General features: G+C 41.7%; 1 protein-coding gene across 2 annotated transcripts in view; it reads left to right on the top strand.

Annotated features, from left to right (window-relative positions):
• The window catches only part of PWWP2A (PWWP domain containing 2A), a gene marked incomplete at its 3' end in the record, with an annotated part of 37,495 nt that extends 11,438 nt beyond the window's left edge, over positions 1 to 26,057 (top strand). Inside the window, exons 2-4 of one of the 2 annotated variants that reach the window (XR_013957777.1) lie at positions 1,729 to 2,696; positions 14,554 to 17,574; positions 25,687 to 26,057. Coding sequence is in view for 1 of the 2 variants with exons in the window: in XM_080626840.1 (XP_080482966.1) it covers positions 1,729 to 3,409 (1,681 nt within the window). Of the gene's footprint in view, positions 1 to 1,728; positions 3,410 to 14,553; positions 17,575 to 25,686 lie in introns of those variants that run through there. The other variant, XM_080626840.1, reaches the window with a different exon arrangement.

The raw sequence follows: 26,057 nt of genomic DNA, 5'->3' as shown, positions 1-26,057 counted from the left end.
CTGAACTGTGAGCTGTCACATGTTCAACTTCCCTTCCAAAATTGTTTGGTTGACTCTTGCTTAGATTGCCTACAGTTTTCTGTTCCTTTGTAATGAAGTGCAGGCTGGATAGATAATTTAATCTTGGATGGGTTGTTTGCCTCAATTGCAATTTTTAAGTGTAAAAAGAGACTTAACAGATAAGCAAAAGGACAAAGAAGTGATGGCTTTTGTTGGTGACAGTGTAAAAAATCATCTAACACATGATGACATTTTTTCAAAACCAGTTTTGAAGATACAAAGCCAACGTGTAAGCACTTGTAGAAACTGCATGTTTCTTGCTGGAGTGTGAATGGAAAATAAACCAGTGTCAGCATTTATCTTCAGTTGAGAGGCAACCATAGATTGTAAATAAATTTCAGTCAGTTAAAAGGATGTTGCAGTTGAGGAGCTGCAGTGCAACACGAACTACCATTAACCTGAGGACAAATCTGGGGTAATTACTTCATTCTGCTGTCAGATGGGGTGGGATAAATATAATGGTGTTTGTTTAGTGATCAAAATGGATGATTTGGCATTAGAATTTCAATCTTGTCTATCATGTTGTTACTGCAGTAAGGCCAAACTATTAAAATACCAACTAATCTAAGCTAAACCCTAGTGTGTGTAATGGAGCTGGGGTCAGACAGAGCTCAAGAGTAGTGAGCAGCCTAGTGAGAGCTCTGTGCAAGGCTGGTACCTCAGCTGGTTATGGAGTAGAACAGAAGGAAGGTTAAAGCTTTTATAATCCCTCCTACCCTGTGTTGGGGATTAAAAGATACCTTGTTGTAAAATGAATGTATTTATCATTTGATTTCTTCTCCAGAGAAGGCATCTTGCAAACAGATAAAATGTTTCCCGTAGCACAGCCCTTTGCAGAATGTACTGGTTACCTGTTAGGCAGCAGGCTATTCCTGTTCCTGTAGGAAAGCTGAGCTAATGCACAGGTCATGCTGGGGTTTTTCATTCTGATGGGAGTGAGAAGTCCTGTGTGGGTCAAATGGGGCAGCAGAGATCTAAAGCTGTCCAGAGAAAAGTAGACAAAGGCTTTAAATATTGTTTGTTCATAAACCAGGGATGAATGGTTTCTACTCTGTTAAAAAAAAGGGTAGTTTTGCTGGGGGAAACGCATACTAATAGGCTAGCAAGTTTGTGGCTGTAGTGCATCAGGTGGTGAAGTGCTAGTCTTTTGTGGAGGAAGAATGAGGGCACTCCCTGTTCAATGCAAGCATTGATGCAGTCCATATGTTCCTCAGTTAAATCTGAAACATGCTTGACCTGTTGTGCCTTGCTAAAGATAGCAAAATTTTATAAAACTTACTGAAGATGCTTTCTTCACATAAGTTGATTTAGTATGGAAATTCATCTTACGTAGATTTGGAGTTGATGGGATGTGTGTGTAGTTTGTATACTTATGAGCATTTTCTAAAAGTACAAAGTTAATTCTTTTACTGCTGTCTCTAGGTGATGTTTTTTTTTAATTACATTCTCAGGGCGTCTTGTTGATGCATTTCATATTCTCTACTGACTTGGTTTTGCTGTCCTGCTTTTTCAAGCTTACTGTAAGGCTGGATATGAAGCTTTAGTTTTCCTGGGACTCATGTCTTTCATGGCTATATAATGTGGACAGGTTTTCAAATGTTTTTTAATAAGTGAAGGAAAAGATCCCTCAAACCCTGTAATTTCTTTTATTTTTTTTTTCTCTTTAAGGTTTGGACCCCATGGAATCCCTGTGACCATATTTCCGAAAAGGGAATACAAGGATAAACCTGAAGCCATGCAGCTCCAAAGTAAACCATTCCAAGATGAGGCACAGGTGAAGTGTGAATCGAATGCTGCAGTCCCTGATGACTCTTCTCTCACACAGCCATCAGAACCTAGCATAGCTAAAAGCCTATGGACTTCTAAACCACCTCCTCTCTTTCACGAGGGAGCGCCATATCCTCCTCCTTTGTTTATCAGGGACACATATAACCAGTCAATACCTCAGCCTCCACCCCGGAAAATTAAGCGGCCCAAGCGTAAAATGTACAGGGAGGAACCCACTTCTATCATGAATGCTATCAAACTACGACCCCGGCAGGTCTTATGTGACAAGTGCAAAAACAGTGTTGTCGCAGAAAAAAAGGAAATTAAAAAAGGTGGCAATGCAAGTGACTCTTCAAAATATGAGGATAACAAAAAACGAAGAAATGAGAGTGTGACTACTGTGAATAAAAAACTTAAGACTGACCATAAAGTGGATGGAAAAAGCCAAAATGAAAGCCAGAAAAGGAATGCTGTGGTCAAGGTTTCAAATATTGCCCACAGCAGAAGCAGAGTAGTTAAAGTTTCCGCACAAGCAAATACTTCAAAAGCGCAGTTAAATACAAAAAAAGTTCTCCAGAGCAAAAACATGGATCATGCGAAAGCTCGGGAAGTCTTGAAAATGGCCAAAGAAAAGGCACAAAAGAAGCAGAGTGCAACCTCCTCTTCCAAAAATGCACATTCAAAGGTCCACTTCACACGGCGTCTTCAGAACACCAGCTCAGGTTCCCTCCCACCCCGATTGCGTTTAAAGCCACAAAGGTATCGGAATGAAGAAAATGACTCTTCTCTCAAGACAGGACTTGAGAAAATACGGAGTGGCAAGATGGCAACTAAGCCCCAGTCTCGCTGCTCCTCCACCCGCTCAGCAGGTGAGGCCCCTTCAGAAAATCAGAGCCCCTCAGAAGGCCCTGAAGAGGCCAGCAGTGAGGTTCAGGACACAAGTGAAGTGCATGTAACTGTTGATCAGGATGAACACCAGACATTGGGCAAGAGAGGCAGCAAAAGCAATATAACGGTTTACATGACCCTTAATCAAAAGAAATCTGACTCTTCCAGTGCATCAGTTTGTAGTAGTGATAGCACAGATGATTTGAAATCTACCAACTCTGAGTGTAGCTCTACTGAAAGCTTTGATTTTCCTCCAGGCAGCATGCATGCACCTTCCTCCTCCTCCTCTTCTTCAAAGGAAGAGAAAAAGCTCAGTAATTCCTTGAAAACAGAAGTCTTTTCCAAAAACGTCTCTAAATGTGTTACACCAGATGGCAGGACTGTATGTGTAGGGGACATTGTTTGGGCCAAGATTTATGGCTTCCCTTGGTGGCCAGCCCGTATTCTTACCATAACTGTGAGCCGGAAAGATAATGGCCTTTTAGTTCGACAGGAGGCTCGTATCTCATGGTTTGGCTCCACAACAACATCTTTTCTTGCTCTTGCACAACTATCCCCCTTTTTAGAAAGCTTCCAGTTGCGCTTTAATAAGAAGAGAAAGGGTCTTTACCGCAAGGCCGTCACAGAGGCAGCTAAAGCTGCTAAGCAGCTGACTCCCGAAGTTCGGGCCCTGCTGACACAGTTTGAAACGTGAGCATGGAAAGTAAGGTAGGCAAGAAATCTGGAGGCTCCACAAAATTCATAGCCTAGTTAGATAAGTACCATGAAGGACTTGCCAAGTCACAAGTTGCACTCGGTTGACTGCTCTTTTTATACTAAAGTTGTTCCATTTGTAGCGGTTTCTTGACAGTTAAACAAATTGAACATGCAATCAAAATTAGCCGAAAGTGAGAACTTCAGTATTTTTCAAGTGAGAATTTTTTTTAAATAAGAACCTCCTCAAACACCCAATGCATAGGAGCCATAGCCTCAGCTGAAAGGCAGCTTATTTGCAGGGAATTTTTTAGTAGTTTCTACCCAGTATATAACTAGTTGCTGTGTGGCAAAAGGTTAACACAAGTAGCTGTGACTTTTTTTTCTTTGTTTGTTTTAATTAGGTGGCCCATCAGGGAAGTGTAGAAATGTAAGCCTTGTCTAAATGGTCTTTAAAGATTATTTTAAGTAGTCTCTAATGTATTTAGTCTGGCGAGTGCAAATTGGTTCAAAGCGTGCTTAAACATCTTAGGCAGGCATGCCCCAATCTACACTGGCCAGTTTAAATGACGTTAGAAGGCTTGCTGAAACTTTTAAGGAAGAGGAATTCGTGTAACTTAAAGACCAGATTAAATGGGGTTTTATCGTAGTGACCACTTAAACACTCAACCTTTCTATGCACATGGGGGCACAAATATAACACTTCAGGGTCTGAAAAGCTGAGAGGGATGCCTGTAGCTCTAAGACAAAGCTGAGAAGTCGCTCAGTATTTGGGATCAAGGGCTGTTAATGCTGCATAGGTGTGAATCATAACTTCTGGTCTTTCTTCCCGAAGAAATCTTTCAGGCCATTTGCCTGGAGGTTTAGATTAAGAGAGGCTTTGTTTTGAATGTGTAAATAATTGATTGCTGAAATTGGTCAGATTTTCTCCTGACTGGTTGTTCCTAAATTCTTAGGATACGTCCTAGTAAATTACACTTTGTGAATTGTCAGATGTGTAATTGTTGCATTTTTTGGATGTATCTAACTTCATTTTTATTTTTTTTTTAATATTTCCGTTTAAGGTATCTGTTTGCAGGTCAGAAAATGAGAATATGTAATTGTGTAATGCTCTGCAATGTAAAAAAACAAACTGTAAATAAAATTGACTAAATCTGAATTATTTGTGTGTGTTTCTCAAAAAGCTTTGGAAAAAAAAAAATCCAGGATGTTAGAGTACTTTATCTGTATGCCGGATTTTGAGGACACCCTTTTAAAAAGTAAATTGTCCTTTTTCACGTATTCTTAAAGATAACTGCTTGCTGTAAAGTACTATTGGTATATTTCAGTCTTAATTTTGAGATGAAGCAATCATCTGTCCCTTTGGTTTCAAACCTGGCTCTGTAAAGGGCTTTCTGTAAAGTTTATCAAATTTCTCCCTTAATTAGATTTTGTGCCGTATATTTGAATGAAGACTGTGGATAATGTCACTTACACAGTGGGGAAATGTTTTCACTTTTCTCCCAGCTATCAAAACCTAATCAGACCCACTCTCCACTGGTGCTGCAGCTTTTTTTGCATGTCTTTTGCTCAGTGTTGGGGCATTTTCATGCAACTGACTTTACATTTATTATTTTTTTTTCTTCTAGTTTTGGTCCTTATCTGACCATGTGAATTACTGAATTACTGTCTCTTCTCCAACCCACTCCTGTTTCAGCCTTGCAATGCCTTGTGAAGAATCTCTCAGCGTTCATCCCAAAGCAGTTTTCATCCTGTTTTTTCCATAATTGCCCATGTAGGCAATCATGACGTGTAAAAACTTAAGCTTAGACTGAAACTAGATTTTAAACAGATGTGAAAACGGGGTAAGGATTTAATCATCAAACCCTTAAAATCTTTTTAATTTAAATTTCATATGTCCATGATACTGTCTGGTCTTTCCAAAGCATTCAGTTTCTTTTTATCTTTTCAAATTATTCTGTTGTGCCCACAGAACTATTGGAAGTTGAAAGTGTCAAATACATGGCTGTTCAAGTTTACAGTCATCTCTGTTAGGTGCTAATTAAGCTTCCAAATACACCAGCTTTACTTTGGCATTCTAACAGTTACCCAAAACCCCCACTGGTCAATGCTTTTTGAATGTGATAAACACACAATAAATTTCAAAATGTGGAAAAAGCAATTGGGAAAAAAAAATAATCCTGTTTCACTTCTCTGTATTCTCTCCTGCAAACAGAAACAGTTACTCATTTACTTAAATAAGCCGTACTTTGTTATTAGAGCAAGACTGCTTTTTGAAGTCCAGAACCCATATAATGTGATTTAGATGTCTACACTAGTTCCTTGAGTTTCTGAAGCTCAAGAGAACTGGTTGTAAGCAGTTCTGAGCCAAGTAGTGGTGAAATCAATATTTACATTGTTAACTTTTCTTTAAATGGACCTGGAAGCTTTGTACTCTTATACAGTAAGAATAGGACTAAAGCGTACATAGTCAGCTCGCTCAGGAGTTCACTGGTGAAATGCTAGAGTAACAGGTACGCAAGGCGTTTCTTAGATTGTTTTGTCTAAGTTTTATTTTGTAGTTGATCTGTCTTTAAGAAGTCTTTCTTGAGTTTTGTAGTGAATGTGTGTTATCACTTCAGGCTTAGCAGGTCTCAAAACAGGTTTATCTTTTTACACCACCGTGTTTTACATTAGTTTGAAAATATCCTATTCATACTTATCCGTGATTTTCTTTTCATTCTGAAATAGCTAACACTAGCTATAACCCAGTTTAAAACTAGTTTCTTGTGGAAAAAATGTTGGGCTTAATGTAAAATCTGATAACAATAGGTAACCTTCGTTATGGCAGTATGGATGCTCCCTGGCAATTAGCTTTGTAGGCTTAGACAGAGCTAAGTGCTACTTTAGCTGTAAACTGCAAAAAACCGCCATGCTTTTATGTGCCTGTGTGCTCTCAACAATGCCTACACCTTGAGCGTGTGCTGCTGTTCTTGCATTGGATTCACATCTACCATGGCTGCGTCAGCCTGACAGTTTAAATGACCTGTCAAGTAACTCCTGTCAGAGCACGCCTGTGCTGTGCCAGGATAGTGCATCTGTGTAATTAAGCTGTGCAACTGTTGCAAGCAGCCTGTGTCTGGAGAAGACAAGCATCAGTAGAGTGACTGTTAGTTTTCCATCAGCTTAGTATACAAAATTCCAAATGATGTCTTTTTAAGTTAAGGAGATTCTTCAGTGTAGTTGTTGAATATGCATGGTCTTTCAATTTAGGAGGAAAACTTGATGGGCGGTGATGAGTTTATAGCACAAGCCTACTTTTTCTTTGAAGATCTTTAGCTTCAGTTAAAATGTTTTGGAAGAGAGTAGTTATTCCAAAACTTTAAAGTTTTCTTTTAAGAGGAGTTTTGGAAGGTGTGATCGCTTTATGAATGGAGCTAGAAACAACTGTGAAATGATTGTATGTGTCTGAATTGGAGTTGCACAGGAAATTGAAAAAATATTTGTTATTTTTTTAATCAGAGTTGAAATTTTTTGTCAATGCTTAAATAATCACCTCTCATTATATGGTGGTGGTGGGTTGGGGTTTTTTTGTTAGACAGTGCTATCTTTGGTTTGAAACCTACATATCCAGCAGCTACCTTAGCAGGAGAGGTGTGTTTAGTGGGGAAAATTTAGGTCAACTATACAAGGCTGAGAAGACTTTTTTTTTTCAGCATGTTTTAAAATACTTCTCCGTTTTATAGAGTAGTTTCTAAACGTGATTTAAGAAATAGCACAGGTGAGGAAGGGGTATGAGTTGCTTTCTGCATTGCTGGCCTGAGGTTTGTTTCTAGTTAACTCTCAAGTCCTAAAACTGATTTCCATTTATGTCTTTTATAAGCTTGTGCTAAAGTTGTCAGAGAAGAATAGGAACATGGATTTGGGAAAATAAATCTTAGTAGCTAGTCCTTAGGAGCATTATCATCTGTCCTTATGCATGTTCTGCAAAGTACAGTGGAAAAAATAGAGCTGCCTTCTTGGCTGAAGAATTCTGGAAAGGAGGAGGCTGACAATCAGTGAAAGGCTATTTTAGTTCATCTCCTCTTTATAATTCTAATAAATGCCTGTAGGAATAAGCAAATTCATCTGATGCAGTGGAATTGCTACACTGACTTGTAGGTGAAGACTGTGAACTGGAAGTTGAGGGAGTTTATGCATAAAGGACAGTAAGATGGCCATATTTTGTGTTATAAGCCATTTGGTAGAAATGCAGGTATAGTGTTTAAAAACAAACATGAAAGTTTTACTAGCTGCCTTAAAGCTTCTTCTGACATGACTGTAGGGATAAGAGATCATCCATGTTTAACATGAGGACAGGTAGTGGCTGTAGCATTGAAAAGTTCTGTAGTAGCTGTCAAACTACATAAAGATCTGTTAAATCCAAGCTTGTGAAATGTGGATGTAGTATTCAGCTTCAAATTATTCTTAATATGGGGAAGAAACTTGGTACACGTCCTTAGTAGTTAAGATGACATGTTCCTATTTAACATTTGTAATACCTCAGCTAGCGTTATTTGTAACAACTTTGTATTTTAAATAGTTCCCTCCTGTGCTGTCATCCTATTAGTGTATTTATAGAGTGTGGCCATTTAGATAAAAGAAGATCCCCTTGTAAGATGGCTTTTCTGTTCCCTCTCATCTTACTGGCGTTTCCGTGCACCTCTTCTAATTTGAACTCATCTTTCTCTGACATCAGTGGTAAGAATTGAGGTTTTACAAAACTCTTACTGAATGGCATTGATTTTTTTGCCCTTAGTCAGAAATATTTCTGATTATTGGTTTTTAAGTTTTATATCCTAATAGCAGCTTATACTTCCCTATGATTCACTCATACATTTCAGTCTTTTTCCCCAACACCTGGGATGTGTATACCAATCCAGACTGATTTAGATTAAGTTATGAATTTTTATCTTGAACTGTGAACAACTGCCCTTCTGTGAACACAAGGCAAAATAGCAGTTCCCAGGCATGGCTATGGAGACAGTGATTTGATGGCTAGCTTGCTATCACGCTTTTTCCCTGAACAGTTTTGTTGTTTGCTACCAGATTTGGCAGCTGGGGATGACTCTCCCTGGGGCAGTGCTGGCAAGCTTAATGCAAGGTACCAGTTGGAGGGAACTCAAATCCATGGGTCTGGTTTTTTTCCCCAAGAAAAAGCAATTAATGTTCTTGGCATGGAGTAGGATAAGCAGCTGCGTGGAAATGAACGTCATTGGTAAGACCAGGACTTTCATACCTGAGAAGGCCTGAGCCATCTTGCACATCCAGTAGGGAGACAAATGGGAATAAGAGATGGTCTTGTGCACCTGCATAACCTTCCCGCATAGTTTCTGTACACACAGGGCTGAAAACTGGTTTCCTGTGCTTATGCCAGTGGAGGTGTCTAGTTCGTGATCTTCTCTACCTCCCCACCTACCTGTGGTCCAAGAGGATAATGTCAGCAACACAGGCTGCAGGTATACTTTGGCACAGGGAACAAATTGGGATCCCCTGTTGCAAGTTTAAAATTGGGCTTTGCTCATTCAGTGCATAAAGAGAAATGTATCTGTGGGAATTAGCTGGGCTACTTGCTTGAAAAGTTATTTTCAGCATCGGGACCATGCATGTTTTAAGCAACTGTAATGCAGCTCCTATGCCAATGATTTTATTCTTCAGAGAAGGAAGAAAGGACTATTGGAACTGAGAATATACCAGGTCTGTAACTACCAGTGGGATAGGTGCGGGGGCAAACGCTCTGTTGTGACTAGGGCAAGAAGGAATGTTTAAAATTACAAGACAGGGAGTTAAGATTGGGCAGTAGAACATCTATTCCAGTTGTTACGGTGGAACCTTGGGTCTTGTTTGGAGAGTTGCTTTGGTTTTGTAATTACAGTTTTTAAAGACAATAGATGTGACTGACCTCTGTCAGGAGTGGGTTATGTTCATCCTGCGGTTGGGCATGGGATAGGTTAGCTGATCTATCCTGACCCTGTCACAGCTCTGTTTTCTGTAATTTTGTTATTAACAATTTTGATTTGGGAAAAATAGAATCTTTGTAGAAATACACATAAAATGAGGGATTCAGCCTCCTGTGTCCTGCCCAGTCACGCAGGAATAACGCTTGGTATACTGGAAGTGTGGCCTTCGAACCACACTCTTAGCTTCCACGTGTGGTAAAACTGCACTGCATCTCCTGCCTGGGGCCTCTTCTGTGCAAAATCATGCTTGGATGACATCATTTAGGTAACACGTTAACTTTGAATTAGTGTGGTGTGGGGTTGGGTTTTTTAATAGATCTAGGTCAGTTTTCATGTTTGCTTGCTGATGGTTTTGATGTCAAATATGCAATAGAATAAGAAATATCCTTATACGTGCCAGCCATATGCTGTGAATCTGTGATTTGGAAGGCAAGCTGCGTGCTCACTAGCTTTTTATCACCACTAAAAGATTCTGTAACAAAACCCACAGCATAATTCTGATGACAGAATTGTCTTTGCCTGTTTTTAACGGGTGCATAAAGGGGAAGAGGGTACTTGCTTTGTCACTAAAGAGTTAAATTTCAAAGCAAATATTTACTTAAATGCTAATTTTGCATCATTTTTTATTTAGTAGCATTCAGGATTTTTGTTTGGCTGTCGGAAGCTCTGGTGTTTGACTGTACTTCTGCAGTGCTTCAGGATTTTAAAGCAATATTCGACTTTTTGAGGAAAAAAAAGAGATATTTTCTGGAGATTTTTCAAGTGTTGAGGGATTTAGGGACCTAATTCTTGATACTGCGTTACATGTTTCAGGGAATTAGGCATGTAAGCTGAAGAAAGTGTTACTGCTCTTGGTTTTCTTTGTAGATGGAGCCCTGTTGTTGAACACCGTCTTGGGCTGTAGAAGAATGCAGCAGTTCTGCTGGCTTTTAGTACTTCATGATCTGGAAGAGAAACCTATTTCAACAGTCCCTAACTAGTATCCGTAGCAGTAAAATAGCATGTGCTGTTTATTCTGTTACGTAGTTTTGCATATAGACAAAGTATTAGTCTCCTAAAGAAGTTGCATAGATGTTACTGTAACTAAGAACTGCCTGTCTTCCCTTTCACAGTATGTGATGGGAGATGCTGCTGTTTTTATTTTCCTTGTCCTTCTGGGCTGCCTTTTCTTCCTCTTGATGGCTGCCTGTTGTCTTCCTGCTTTTCCTTTGAAAAAGAAAAAAGCCTTTCAAAAACACTGCTTCTCTTCAGGCAGCAGCGAGTACACAGGATCATGAAAATGTTCGTGTTAAAGTTGGAATCCACATTACAGGGATGACTCCCAGGAAAGTGGCTGAGTAAAAATGCAGCTGAGTGGGGCAGATGTTGATGACATCAGTGGTGAAAGGCCTTAAGTCAGTGCTTGTCCTAACACACATACTGAGGCTTGTTGCTGGTGGTAATTTTTATGGTGAGTCCATAGTCTCTAGCAGTTGAATGAAACTGCTTCAAAACAGATCCCAGGCTGCTGTGAGTTTACTGTACGTCATGGGAGAGCTGTACCCTCAGAAATAGGCTTTGGCATCCCTCACCTGCAAATCGTGGGTTACACAAAGTGAATGAACTCACTGTATGACTGATAAAACAGACAACTTGCTGCGTTCACAAGGGCCGGGGAATTTAATGACATGGATATCGTGCTGACACAGGCAGCCTGCAGGGGTAGAAGTGCTGTCTGTGAGGACCCAGGGACACTACAGCCTTTGTTGTAACTTTACTCTTTGTACCTTTTGTTCTCTGGGTCACCAGTCCCGGCTCCACATGGTTCACACCAAGGAAATCCGCAGGGTAAGAAATGTTCCTCCACAACACAAGGAGAATAAGATATGTGACTGCACGTGTGGCTTTATTTTTCAGTCACAATATCTGAACCTAATCTTGTATACTTGCCTTAAACCTTTTCTATACAAAATACTGCTGTTGATCCAAATTAAACAACGTAAAACCAATTATATTTTAACTGGGCAGACTAGACATCCCCTAATCGGTTTTCATACCTTATAGCAATCTAGCCCGAGGTTATTCTTCACCGGTCTAGGCTAAATCTGTACAGCGCTCTGAGGTTAACTTCACTGTGACAATACAAAGTTTCCCACACAAACTCTTTCATATTCATTAATTTTGCCAAACATGCGGGTAACAAGTGTATGGTTGGTGTGTGTTAGAATAATGAGATTCTGCGATAGTTGGAAATGCTCTCTTGAAGTAATTAAACCTATATATTTTTTAATCTACTTTTTACCCTGGATTTTTGCCTTCAAAACATAACATCCATGAGAGCAACTGGTCCCTTTGCTCTTTCCCCTTCTATTGTCTCAGCTTTCTTCCATCCTATAATCACTTCAACAAAGATTATAATGCCACTGGCAAGAGGGCTTTGAATTTCAGTGTAAAGACTGTGTGAGGGACTAATTAGGAATAGTTTTTATAGTACTTGTAATAAAGAATGAGAAGCAAAATACAAAGAAACTCCAACATACTCCACAACTCTGAGTCATCTGCTTCTCTTTTAAGCAAATTTACTTACTATAATAAATTCTTGGTAGCTCAACCATAACAAATGCAGTGTGTATGCACAGTTTTGTGTGAAGACACAAAGCCAAAAGAAGGCACAATCTCATCTTTATGGTTTTTACCTGGAGGGGAAAACTGGTGTTTCATGTGAGTCATGCCCTAAAAAGGGGAGGAATAGCTGGTGGGTTTTGCATTTTAGACAGCAAGACAAATCTAAGACACAGAAGAAAGTGATGATGAACTGGATTTGCTGCCATTGTATTGCCGCCATGGCAAGTCTTGTGCCTTGCTGCCACACTTACTTGTGTTTCTCAGGATATGAAAAAATGGGGTTTATCAGAGGGTGCATTGCACAATGGATATAAAATGCTATTAATATTGAACAGGTAGTGCCCTAAGATTGCCTTTTTCTTAACTCAACAATGCAGAAAGATCAGAGTCATCATGAATTCTAATCCATTGCTTCAGTTTCCACTTACTCGGAGTAGCTACTTTGTCCAGCAGAATTTCGTGGTGTCAGTCTGGCTCTGAGCACGGAGTTCTTCAGTGGGCAGTACAGTGTTTGCAGAGGTAGACACTTTGTTTTGCTGTCTGCTACTTTGTTTGCTAAATGTGTTGTAGTTTAATTTTGCCAGTAAAGCCTAGTTTAAGCTCAAAAAAGTTGATACCTCATTTTTCTGAGTGTTTTTAGCATCTTTTCATGGTATGCTGTTTTCTGTAAAGCAGAAATAGTGCACCCAGAAAGAATTCAAGGAGGAAAGGAAGTTAACCATCCTCAGTTCTGGATTCCTGTTAACTGTGTTTTTTTATTACCATAGGTCAGGATTGAGATATATTTTATTGAAAAGATCCACACTTAAGTTTCTCTTTAGGCTTGCTTCTTGAAATTTGCATTACATGATCAGATTAAATAACTTGACAGGTATAATGTAAAAGTAAAAAAGAAATAAAATGAAAAACCATATATTTTTGTCTCCTAAACCAGCAATCCTCAAACATTTTTGCTGTGTAGATCACGTCTTCGTAGGATGTACCTGTGGGCAGTTCATCTGCTGCTGGTGATTGTAGGCACAGCCTTCTGCCTTTGCTGATGTGTAAAAGTAACATTGGGAAAGAATTTAGCAACATTTTAGTCTTTTAAATGAGGTGTTGGTACCTAAAACAAGGAAACCATGAGCAGGAAGATCTCTAAGCAACCCAATATTGGTTGTTTTGAAGCCTGGAATACTGTGGTGTTTAGTTACCTGCACCAACAGTAAGCACTACTGAATACACTGGGACTTTGTCTAGCGTCCTTCTCTTTGTAGAGCCTCTGCAGGTTTATCTCGTGCATCTTGGAGTGGACCATAGCTAAAATACGTTTAATTATATATCAGTTCTGATATACCCAAATGAAGACCCATTGGGTATTGGAATGAGTGCATGCTAGTGTACTGTCAGCTGATAGCAGCTCAGTGCATCTTTGCCTGGATCTTTTAAATTTCATAATTAGCCATCATTGCTCTGTTCCAACTTTTCCAAAATTTCATTCCTATTTTAATTCTACTGCATTGTATAGGATATAAAATGGGTTTCTGTGGTTTATGTTTTCCTTTTGTGGCACAGAGAGCGACTGAGCAATTGAGAAGCTCCATAGTTACCCCTTTGTCTTGTGGTAGGACCCTTTTCACAAAATCCTCTCTCCTACTTCTCCTTTTTTATATTTACTTTGGATATTATTCAGAATAATTGTCTGTTTAGAAAGAACTTCAGGATTTTCTGGACAGTGTTATGAGTCTCTTTTTTAAAGTTCAGTTGTGTTCCTCAGAATGCTGTTGTCACTACAGGAAAATGTGTATGTACCTTTCAGATAATCCTAGCAGCCAAATCTCAACAGGATGGTAAAAGGAATCAACCAGGCTGGCCTGGTCCTGTTGGAGCCTTTTTTGTTCTTCTGTGTGGTTTTGGACAAAAGGGTTGGAGCAGATGATCTCCAGAGATCTCCTCCAATGTGGGTTATTCCAGAGCAATGTTTCTCCAGCCTATGTATGAAGCAGGTTAGTGCAGGCTGTGCTGATTCTGTGCTACCCCAAATGGGTACTGACTGGTGGTGGTCTCATGCAGCAGTTATTACTTGGACTGCTTCTGTCTGCTTTATCATCATTTTATTGCAGTTCTGTGGAGGAAATGGGGAAACATAAGCAATAATGCTGAAAACCCACAGTAAGCAGGTTTATACTTCAGTGCTCTCATGCACACTTTGGTTGTGCATTTGGAATGCCATTACAGTGTCAGATTTAGCTTTGTATTGCGAATTATGCGGCATTGTGTCGACTTTGTATATTAATCCCCTCCTTCATCAGCAATCTTTAAATATCTTTAAAAATTCTCTCTGGATGCTGAAACGGGGTGAGATAGAACATGGATTGGTATGGGAGCTCCTCCTAAAACTCCAGTGGACTGAGGAGTTTGTTCACTTGTGTGTGTCTTGTGATAATGGAAAGATTTGTTTTGTCTTCTGCAAGCAATGCACGAAGCAGGTGAACTGGTAACTTTTCTGGCCACTTTGCTTACCTACTTTTGCAATATGTACTGGAAGGCATTTAACCGTTTTCCCTTTCTCTCCCCTTTTCAGCTCAGAGACACTAGTCAACCGCTGTTTTTATGGAACCTCACTACACTGCCACGAAGAGCACCAGCTCATCAGGACTGAAAGAAATCTGAGACTGAATTGTCCTATTTTTCCTCTGAAATCTTCACCAAGTAGTAAACATTTTTTGAAGGGGAAAGGGGGTGAATCTGTTAAAGGCCCCTTGCACCCTGCTAGGGTACCTGTACCTAATGTACATTTTCTTTAAAATTTAAAAAGATGTTAGGAAATATTTTATAAAACTTTTTTGCAATAAATGACGCATGAAATGACGAAAGACTCTGACACTTACATGCAAGGAACCACTTGAATTATTAGTATGAAGAATCACTGCAAATAACTGGGTTTTTTTGTAATGTGACAGTCACGTTTGTATGTTTTGATAGGTGCCAGTGATGGAGCCAATTGCCTGGGAAGTTGACTGTAACTTTTGAACTTTTCTTTTAATTCTTAACTTTAGCATTGCAATTTTCCATTCTATGAGGCTTAGTTAGTATTTAGTGCAGGTGTTAGCAGAGCTGTGATCTGTGATCAAAAGCATGTCCAAAACCAATTGTATTGTAAAATATGAACAGTCCTGCTATATGAGACCAATATTTCCCATAGAGGTGATGGAAGGGACAGTGACCACAAACTCCATGTATCTCTGTATTATGGGAAAGCTCCTTCTGTGTGAATATGGTTGCATTTTATTTATGCTATTGTAACACTTAGGGAATTGAGGATTGTGGAATAACGTTAAGAAGGGCTACAACGCAGAGAGCAGCATTTTGCTTATAATACCATAACAAGATGGGAATCATGAATGGAGAGTGATCAAATGGAATGGCATTTCTATTTCAAATCATGGGTTATTGTTTTTCTTTTGACATAAATATTTTTCAGATAGGTAACTAGTAGAGCAAAGGGTTTATTAGTGTTGCTGGTGGTTGTTGAGCTGAGTTGCATTGACTTCTTTGAATAGCTGTAAATCAAAAACAAAGGAACCCAGCGGGTTTTATCCATTTTATTCCCCTCCCCCAGAGGTGTTTGGTAAGACTTATTTCAGTGGAGCTTGTGAATGCTGGACACACTGCTGAAATATTGAGTTATTAAATAGTAATTTATTTGTCACTGCTTATTTGACATTGTGTGCACACTTCCTCAGCAGTATCATTTCTTACAAAGTTCTTAGCAGGGGTTTTATGATACAACCTGGGGAAACAACTATTTGTTTTGAAGAAATGGAAATGTGCACGTCATCTACGAAAAGTCACTTTCTGTTTCTATAGACGTGAAAAGACTTGTAGTAAACTCTTTTCCTCCTTACTAATATCCTGATTCGATTGGAGAAAATAGTGTCTGTCTAGCTCATTGAAAAACAGAGACTCCTTTCTGAGAGGTGTCTGTATCAGCACAGTTTCATAGCCTTCACTATGGAGCCTAAATTAATCACATCAAATCTGGGGTTCAGACAACTCTATCATTTGGTTTTGATATCGGCAACAGGTTTATACTTGTTAAACAATCAGAGAGCAGGGAAGTGAGAGGCTGTGACAGGCATCTAAATCCAGGGTAGGTGAATCAATGACACACATACTGAGGCAGTTTATGCTTCGTGCTGGTTCAGTTTCTGTTTTTCAGAGGCAAATTCTTTATTTATAAAGCCAGCAATTGAATACTTAAGCCTGCTTCTTACAAATGAGCTGTACAAAGCTGTGCAGTACGTTCAAATTGTACCATTTTTCATAATCAACCACAAAGATTTTTTTTCTGAATCTGAGATTAATGTTTGTTCTACAAGGAAAGGAGAGGCAATTTGATGCCATGTATGTGCCAGCCTTTCACCTCCAGAGACCAAACCCTGATTGTATTGACAATGAATAGAGGTCTTAGCCTAATAAATGGCATTTTTTACCCCCCACCAAAAAACCCCCAACCAACCAAACAAAAAAGAAGCCACCAAACAACATGGCACAAAACAGTTTCTGCTCAGGAAAAAGGCCCAGGACTGTAATAGCAGGGTTATTGCACATTGGATTGAAAACTGATTGATGTTGTAAGTAGAAGCCAGTAGTGCCTGCCTGTGTGACATCTGACTCTTAACCAGTGCTCTCGTTTCCTCACCTTGTGAGCACTTGTGCACAGCAGCTGAAATATAAAGAATACATTTAAGAGAGATGCAGGTCTCTGCATTGGAGAATATGGGTATATAAGCAAATAGCCTAAAATAGACAAGGTAGCTAACTGTATTTGCATTTGTTTTCACAGAAAGTATTGCAGCCATTTTGTTTGAAACCAGATTTTCCTTTTGAAATGAAGTTGTCAGGGATATTCTAATGATAGAGAATTACAGTAATGTATTGCTTTTCACTTTTTTGCTTTAGTTGCTTAATATTTAAGCTTTGCTCCGTGCTACCTTCTTGTCTGTATATTGAATGGTCACTATGCCTCTTTCATTTTGTAGACTTGAATGAGGAAAATATGATTCACCCTTTAAGGTTTGCTGAGAAGTAAATGATAAAGAATGTTGTGTAACATTTATTCAAATAAAGCCTTGATTTTTTTCAGTGCTCTTTTAAAGGGAAATGATGTTGAATAAGGTTTTGATGTCGCAACTTTCTTGATTTACTGGTTCTTGACCTGAAAGCCTTGGATTTATGCTATTTTTGTTTATTTTTCTTTTCCTGAATGAAACAAAGATTGAACTGAGGTTACTGGTCCACTGCTGGAAGTCTAACATGTGGACAAGTCTCTATCCACCCTTACCTTTCACTACAGTGGATAAAAGATACCAAGTCTTGCTCAATCAGCCGGATGCTTCCCAACAAGCAATAGGAAAAAAACTTCTCTTTTTCTTGTGTAATCAGCAAGAAAAGATTTCGTGTACATTGTAGAGACAAAGAAGCGCTGATGGCTCTGTTCCGTGGCTGCCACTGAGGCACACTAAGTCCCGGTTAAAGGAGGAAGGTGGATGTCCTGGGAAGAGGTTGCTGCCCCTTGCAGACGTGAATTCCAGCGCAGTCGGTGAGTGTGAGCTCAGGGCATCGCAGCCCTGCTGGACTGAGCCTATCTCACTTCGACCAGACAAGCATAGCAAAGGTACTGGGCCTTTGAACACCTGCACACTGCCTGCTCATCTGTTCTTTGGCTGCCCTTTCCTGTACCATGAACAGTGTCAGACAAGTCTGTCCATTGCAGGTAAGTGTAACTGGGTATTTCTTCATTTAGGGAAGAGATGCCTTGCACTGAGTTGTGTTCCCTTGCCGTGGTGCCTTTTCTGGCACTGCAGTCACAGGAGGGCCACATCAGCGAGTATTCCTTCAAATGGCAGAAGCTGTAGAGCTGCACTCTGCCGTTAAATAGAAGGTAGCATTTATATAGCTTTTGTTTTTCCATTTGCATTATTATTACTGTAAAGAAAAGATATCCTCAGTTCAGTTCAGTTCCTGGGCTACACAAATGAGAAGCTGCTCAGGTAAACTTGATTTCTAGGAAGTTCTTATTTCAAGGAAGTATTACCTTTTTCATGGTGCAGGAGCTCATGGGTGATGCAGAGGTACTGACCCTTTTGTAAGTAAGTAAGGTGTGTTGTTGCAGTGACTGTTGTTGATAGTCAGAAGTCTTTCCTCAGAATTGAATTAACTTCTGGAGTGAAGCCATTGTGTGCTTGTACACTGTTTGTAGCGACCGTTGTCTCTACCCTGGGCCTCATGATGCTTTTGAAACCAGTTGGTGCCTCCTATAACTGTGAGCGAACGTCCACATCTGTCTGTTGCTTGGAGCAGAGCTCCAGCATATGTGTTTTTCTTTTCCTTCACGGGCTTGTTTCTTATTCTGACCAGATGAAGGGAACTCCCATCCTCTTTCTCTCATTATTCATTCATCCTTGCAGCAGTTCCTCTTGAATTGGTTATCCTCATTAGGCTGTGGTGGAGAAGGGAAATCCTGCTGAAGTGTAATTGCTCACTAATGGCTTTTCCTTTGTGACATTGTGTTGGTAGCGTCTCGCTGTGGGAGTCTGCTGGATTTGCTGCGTGACTGTGAAGCCCACAAGAGAGGTTAGCCAGGCACATTTCAGAGTTCTGCAATTACGCCATTGATTAAGCTTCACTCCAGTGGTTCGGTGACAAAAGTATAAAAGTAACTCAACCTTCGGCTATGAAGCCAGTCCTGCACAATGGCACTCGGCAATAGTGTTTACTGCTGCCCTGAAGCATCAAAAGGGTGATACTTAATGAGGGCAAAAGTGCATGGAGCAGCTGCTCAGCGCAGCTTCTGGCGCAGGAGGGTTTTGTGGTAGCTTGCCAGTGCCAGCTACAGTGTGAGGGATGAGTGCAGAGAAATAAGGGTGAGAGCAACGGGCAGATTTCTTAAGGAAATTGGAGGCTAGATCAGTAACAGATGATTGATGCAGTAAAAACAGTCGCTGTCACATACTCATTATTTTTAAGCATTACATGGGATGCTTCACCTGCCTGAAGCCTCAACTGTGGTTAAGGAGATCACACAAGGGATGCTCTCCCGTTACCTTTGTGCTCCCTGGGCTAATCTCTCTGACTGACAGTATCCTCCAGGGCTGCTGAGAGTGTTAAGGGACTGCTGAGGTCTGCATGGCGAGGTCCTTCCTGTGCTTTTGAGGTTCCTGGGAAGTTGGGAATGGCACCAGGCTGTGGCTGTGTATTGTGAGGAGCCCTGTAGTGCGGCAGAGAACCTGAGCAGCTCACCCCTCGCTCAGTCAAAGGAAAAGCAATGCTCAGACTGCACAGTCCAGTGCAGCAGCACCAGCAGACCTGGCAGCCACTGCTGGGGCAGGAACAGTCCCATGTACGTGTGTGGCCTTGGTGTCAACTGCTGCTCACTGCCGTCGCGCTTTGCTTCTTGCTCCCTTCTCCTTGCTCAAGCCATGGTGAGTGGATTCGTCATCCTCTCTCTTGGTGTCGGCAGGGCGAGTGGACGCAGGGCTCTCTGAAGGCTGCGAGCAGTGAGCTTCAGCGTATGCTGAAAGCTGGCAGTAGGAAAGGGCTCACGTTGTTTGCTGGTTCTTACAGTGCTGGCAGCTGGGTTTGATTCAGGTTCCACAGCCTGCTTTTCGGGTTCTGATCCTGCTTTTTCCTTGAGTGTTTCTGTGGTCTTTGTTTTTCTTCCCTTGCTGGGTTTGGCTCACAAGCAGTGGGTGCTCCATGCTGGGCAAGCCGGACACCCCTGCAGATGTGTTGGGGGTAAATATTCAAAGCCCAGGAGGGGTAACTCTGATTCTGATACCCAGCTAAGAGCTCTGCATCTTAAGAGCTTAGGGACTGGAACTTCCAAATGTGGTTGTCTTGGTCATTAAATATTAAACAGGCTGCTGGAGGGCTCATTCAGATGTTGAAGCACTCTGAGCCATCAGAGGAAGGGGCTGGAGGCACCATAGTGTAAAAGGGTGAACACTGAACCATGCTAAATAGAAGATCCCAGAAACACTATGCTGTTCAGACGGAGATGGACAAGTCTTTTGTGATTCAGTCAGTGTGCTCTGTTTACCTTTACAAAGACATTGGAATGAGCTACAGGGCTGGGGTAGCTGTACTTCCTATGCCTTTTCATTGATACTGCAGAATCATACCAGAAACCATTGGTCACGTCTTGGCTTAGTAAACTTACTGCTGGCTGCAAAGACCATGGCCTCAGCTGTATTTGAGCTTGGAGCAGGAACAAGAAAGTACATTTGTGCACAGAGAGAACCGTTGCATCAAGGGCAGGTCAGGGCCATAGCTGTAGGCAGTAAATCCATCAGCTTCCAGCCTCCTCCTTTCCCAAAGTTTCCAAATACTGCAGTTTTTCCTTCCTGAGGTAGAAAGTGCCCCACAATGGAGCACCAGAGCCAAGTGAGCTAATGGAAATGTGGGCGTTCTCCCTGAGATAAGGAAAGATGTGCTTGTGAGAAGCTGTGTTCAAATGCAATTAGGCAGCAGAGCCCATACTCTGCCTCTCCAGGGACCCATTTTATCACTTGGCACTTGCCAGCACCACTCCAGGAATACATTTAGGAAGGTATTCCAGCAGCTACCGCCTAGAGTAGATACCATTTCCTCTCTTCCTGACATCCCATTGCATGGATGCCTCAGTCTGCAGGGAGGGTGATGCTCAGGAGCACCTCCTGCACAGCCGTGTATGGGGCTGTACCGGGGTCAGGCTGCTTTTCACATGCCAGGGTTAGAAACAGAACAGAACAACCTGCCTGACCATGTGTGTTTGTCCCAGCTGAATGGGAGCAACCAAAGCCTAGGTGTTCCTGGTCTCATTTGTTGCGGCTGGTGAAGGGTTGGGTTCTTTGTCAGCAGCTGTGGGGGACCCACACTTGTGCACCCATCTCTCTTGGGTATCACACTCCCATCATGCGTGAAAAGGAAGAGGTAGAGGTAACAGAAGTAATGCAATCTGAAATGTAGTGTTGTAAATAAGGACCCATCCAGGCACTGAAGGGAGCTCGGGGATGCAGTGCAGGCGCTGCTTGGAGCCAGGACCAGAGTACTGGTCTCAGTTGTTAGGAAAGGCAAATCTATTGCTGCTGCTTCTGCTTAAGGAATCCTGGCTTTGTAAATCGTCTTCCCAAGATGAGAAATGGGCAGGTCTGGGGATTCCAGGCTGGAAACGTGGCTGCAGACGGTGAGATTTCCAACTGGGGCATTAGAGAACACACAGAATCAGAAAAATGTGGTTTATTTTAGTTTTCAGTTGGTTTAAGGGCTTCAATGTATAAAGGGCTTTGCTTTTCCAGGGTAGGCTGTAATGACTCTGGCTTAATGCCACAGCAGCCGAGAGCCTGACAATTTACTGTGCCTCAGCAGACAAACGGGCTGACCAGAGCCTCTGCTGATGAAAGATACTCCCCAGCAATTACATCCTGTCGAGCAGGAGGCTGCACAGATTTGAAAGAAATGAAGTTGCTGAACAAGGAAATGCTGGGATCCTTCCAGGCAGGGAAAGCTTGTGAATGAGCAACGTATTAATGCTGCACATTAAATGTGCCCCTACACATCTTTACCTACTGCTGAAAAGAGGTGGCACTTTGATATAATTGGTTCTTGGCTGCAGCAGCCAGCGACAGAGCTTGGCTGTTGCAGTAATCCCTTGGGAATAGCACAGCTAATTAAAGCCTTGGAACTGGTGGCCAGCAGTTCCTTTCTCTCTGGCTATGTTGGTGCTAATCAGAGGTGTAGGTAGATCTTAAGGAAGTTTTGTGCTAATCAAGGAAGGAAGGATTCGGCTTCAAAGCTTGGTGCTTTGTCAAGTCCTGAATATCCCAATGTGATGAGCTGAGAGAGAGGTCTCAGATCCCTGCCCAGCTGCTGGTGGGAGGGGATGGGCTGCGCTGTGCCTATGGTCAGTCATGGACATGGCTCATGTCAGTTCCACTCCAGAGTTGCCTCATGCCACCTCCGTTGGGGCTGATGTTTTGGGACACAGATCCTATGATGTGAATGGAGAGCTGCTGATCTGTTCTTTCTTTAAAGTGATGCTAAATCCCACACATCTTTGGTGTGACTGAGGGAACTGCAAGTGTTCAGCTCCTCCAAAGGCCAGGCCTTGGCATTCTCACACAGGCAGAAAGAGAAAAGAAAGCAAAAGGGCACCCACTGCATGGTAATGGTGTTTGTTCTGCTGCTGACTTGGTCACGATGCTGCATGGGGTTTGCTCACCAGGGTATGTGGCAAGGGGTGGCAGAGTGAGCGTTTAGAGGAAGAGACCTCCTCGAGGCATCCCACCTCCCACTGCAGCAAAGAGACATCAAATGAAAGCAAATAGGATGCTGACAAGGTTTGTGGAGTGCCCAGTAGCTGTGCCTTGCTGAGGAGATGGGAAGACAAGGCTTTCTCTGGGGCTCAGTGAGTGTTTGCTTTCTTGGGAACCTTAGAGCATTGTGCAGTGTCAATTCTGGAAGCTCTGTGGGTCGGCCACTGCGGAGCATGGTGGTGCAAGTGCAGAAATGCAGCCCCATGGCTAGGGGGTTACAGAGACCCAGCAAGTGTCTGCTGCCTGGGATAACAGCAGGAAGGAGAACAGGCTGAATTACTGAGTATGGGACACCACAGGGACCCTGGAAAGCTATTTGTAAAGCCTCAGCAATTTTTCCAATCCCTTGAGTAAATGAAGACAGATGCTGGAGATGGATGTACTGCACATCTTGGATTTTATGGTGTGCAGAGCTCCATGGTGGGGAAGGTCGTCTTGAGCAGCTGAGCCCAGCCCTGCCGGGGCAGCTCACCTGCTGGTTTGTAGTAGTTTAGATTTAGTAATTTAGGCTCTGTGTTAACCCATCACCCACTCTGAGCTTCCTCTGTGGCCAGGTTTGATTCAGGAGGTGGAGCTGGCTGGAGCAGCAGCAGAGGAGCTGATGACATCTCTCTTGGTATCCCACTCCCATCACGTGTGAAGAGGTAGAGGTAACAAAAGGGATACAATCTGAAATTTAGTGCTGTAAATGATCCATATGGAATTACCAGAGAGGATCTGGTTCCTCATTCTTAATATTCCTGTAAAATAAGATGGTTTACACAGTCTTATAAATGGGGAAAAAATAACATAACCTTTAGGATATGGTAACGTAATGGGATGACTTAAATGACTGGCCTGGCAATTACTGGGTATGACCTGCTCAGGAAGGGCAGAGTAAGTAGAAGCAGCAGCTATTTTAAATAGACTAAACCGGCTGCTGAGCACGTATCAATGATTGTGATAAAGCTGAGGAAAAAAGCCCATCAGAAAACAGCTGGGCTACTTTACAAGTGCCCTTGTAATGAAAAGATAAACTGCTGGAGACACACTCCGAGGTTCCTACCATTATTTCTGGAAGGGTTTTCTAATATAAGATCCTGGATGTGTTCCTTTGAGCCACATCACAATGTTCAGAAACAAAAGTCTGTGTGTCCTGGAGGTTGGTGGTTACAGACAGAGAGTCTGGAGTTACCCACAGATCTATACCCATCTACCCACCTATAAATGTATGGAGCTTTTCCATTTCTACCCTTGCTTTAAAAAGTGTAAAACTAGAAGGAAAAATTGGGAAACATGACTAGAAATAAGGCATGAAAAAGAAAAAAATGGACATTTACAAGATGCGAGAGAAAGGAAATAGCTGTATTTTTAAAACTGTAAAATGAGGTAATCTTTGGCTATAGACCAGGAGTTCAACACTGATATAAAGGCAGCAGTTAAAACCAATGCATACAGGAAGGTAAAAGGGATAGTTTCTGTAATCTTGACAAAGCTTAAAAAGAAATGACTGAAAAGATAAGGATTATACAAGAGAAATTTTAATCTATTAGGAACAAAAGCAAACATGGTGGGGGCCTGCTGCAGACCATAGAGGTACTGGAGGTTGCTATTTCAGCTTCAAGCAAATGGGATGTATTTGCCACTCTTAGCAACCAGGCAGAACAGTAACAGGACTGGAAACAAGCCCAGGTAATTCACCTACAACAGCCACTCCGCTCACCCACTTTAGTGCGTGCTGGGTACAGGCAGGTCAGTTGAGCAAGAGGGCAAAGATGTCAAGTCAGATAAAGGCCAGTTAATCTGACAGGGGTAGGAATCAGAAATCAGCATCAGAAATCCATTAATAAAGAATTAAAGGCAAACATGCAATTAAACTCCATCAAAAATAGTCCCTGTCATTCAGCCAGGCTTAGTTAATTGTAAAGACACATCACCTGGCATGGCACTCTACAGTGTATGCAGTATCTACAGATAACTGTCTGCAACATAAAGCAAACGATCCACACATAGATGAAGATTGTCCCCTGACAGATCTCAAACAGTTTGACCCTGTTCTTTGAACAGGGATGTTTCCTGGGAGATTCTGCTCAAATCACTGCTGGACCCTGGTCTATTTGACACTTGCATCAGTGATTGAGAAGCAAATCTAAAGTCATTCCTGAAATGCTGGTAAGCAACAGCCTGGTGGGAAAACACACATTAAACCCTGTATTTCTCAGTAAGCCAGGCCCTGCCAATCGAATGGGACTTAATTTTGCATTTAGCTGCATTAACACAAGGAAGAAAGTATCATCCACACCTGCAGGAAAGGGAGTCCGTAACTCACCTACCCAGAAAAAGCTGAGGGGAGGTCTAAACCTTAGCTCATCTCTTGCCAAAAGGGTTAAGACAGTCTTTGATGATACAAAGAAAGAAGTAAGAGTGACACAGCTGTGCAGAGCAAAAGGGAAACAAATCTCAGTGTCCGTTCTGATGTCCTTTCCTAAATGTCAAAAAATGTAAGGTCTGAAACACAAACATTACAGAAATTTCTTCGTAGGGAGAGACTTGCAGCAGCCCTGTCTCTTCAGCTTAGGGAGATCAACAGGCCCCTTCATCTCTGTGCAAACAGGCTCACGGAGAGAAGGCTGGGTACTAAAACGGTTTCACTTGGCAGGCAGAGTAGGAAGGAACAAAGGCTGGGAGCTGAGGACAGACAAGTCAAAGTGGAAAAAAGGCACATGCTTGTTACAATAAGGGTGAGTAAGGACTGGAACAGATTAGCAAGGAACTTGGTGGTGTAGGAGAACTTGCATTTAAAACATTATGTTTCATAACACATTTTTTTTCCTATTATAAGCCCAACATGTGTGACTCAAACACCCTGGCACTGCTGTGGAATCGTGGCCAATTAGACCAGGAGGAAGCACCAGTTACCCTTCTGGTGGCAGCTGTGATGACTGGTGTAGACAGAAGAAAAAAAAACCCTTAAAAAGCAAAGCAAATGCAACTGTTCAGGATTTGGACAATGCAGAAGGATTTCTTTCAGGCAATTAATTGGAATTTTACCTAGAGAAAAACATGTTGTAATGGCAGATAAGGCATTTCAGAGGTTTCTGGTTTAGCTGGAGAGCAGCACTTCGAGTAGGTCTGACATACAGGTTTGATTCCTTGGTAACAGTGTGCCCAGTTTCCAGTGACACGAACCTGCCTCTTTTGCACCATGCAATTACATTAGACACAAGCGTGGAAAGCAAATCAGCTGCAATTCTTCAGCATCGCTTGTTCTTCATTTTAAAACTATAGGTACCCATCAGGCACCCAGCAGGGAAGCTGCACACTTCCTTGACCGTGTGTTGTAATCACCTTGAAACTTCTATTGTGCTTTTATTTTCCAGAATAAGTGAACCAGCTCCCACCCAAGAAGGCACGTATCTGCAGCCCTCCAGCCCTTTAAAGATGTAAAGCAGCAACAGAATGGAAGGAAGAAAATGTGTCACTGAACTCATCCGGAAGACAAGCAGCAGGTTGCTAAAAGCCATTGCTTGTAACTGCACAACAGCCATACACAGGTAAATAACAGATACATACACATGGTGTCTGTCTGTGTAAGGATGGTGATTATTCAGTTGTAACAAAGATATACAGAAAATGTAAAGAAGCTTCAAAGTGGTATGTTCAAGGGTGTGTGCATATGTTGCAGCTGAGTGGAACCCAGGGCCTAGACCTCATCTGTTTCACTCCAAGTGATGCAGGACTAGTGCTGATG

Source organism: Psittacula echo (genome assembly GCF_963264785.1).
Source record: "Psittacula echo genome assembly, chromosome: 11".
Taxonomy (NCBI): domain Eukaryota; kingdom Metazoa; phylum Chordata; class Aves; order Psittaciformes; family Psittacidae; genus Psittacula; species Psittacula echo.
The sequence above is the reverse complement of the archived record's forward strand: the minus strand, read 5'-3'. Positions and strand labels throughout refer to the sequence as shown.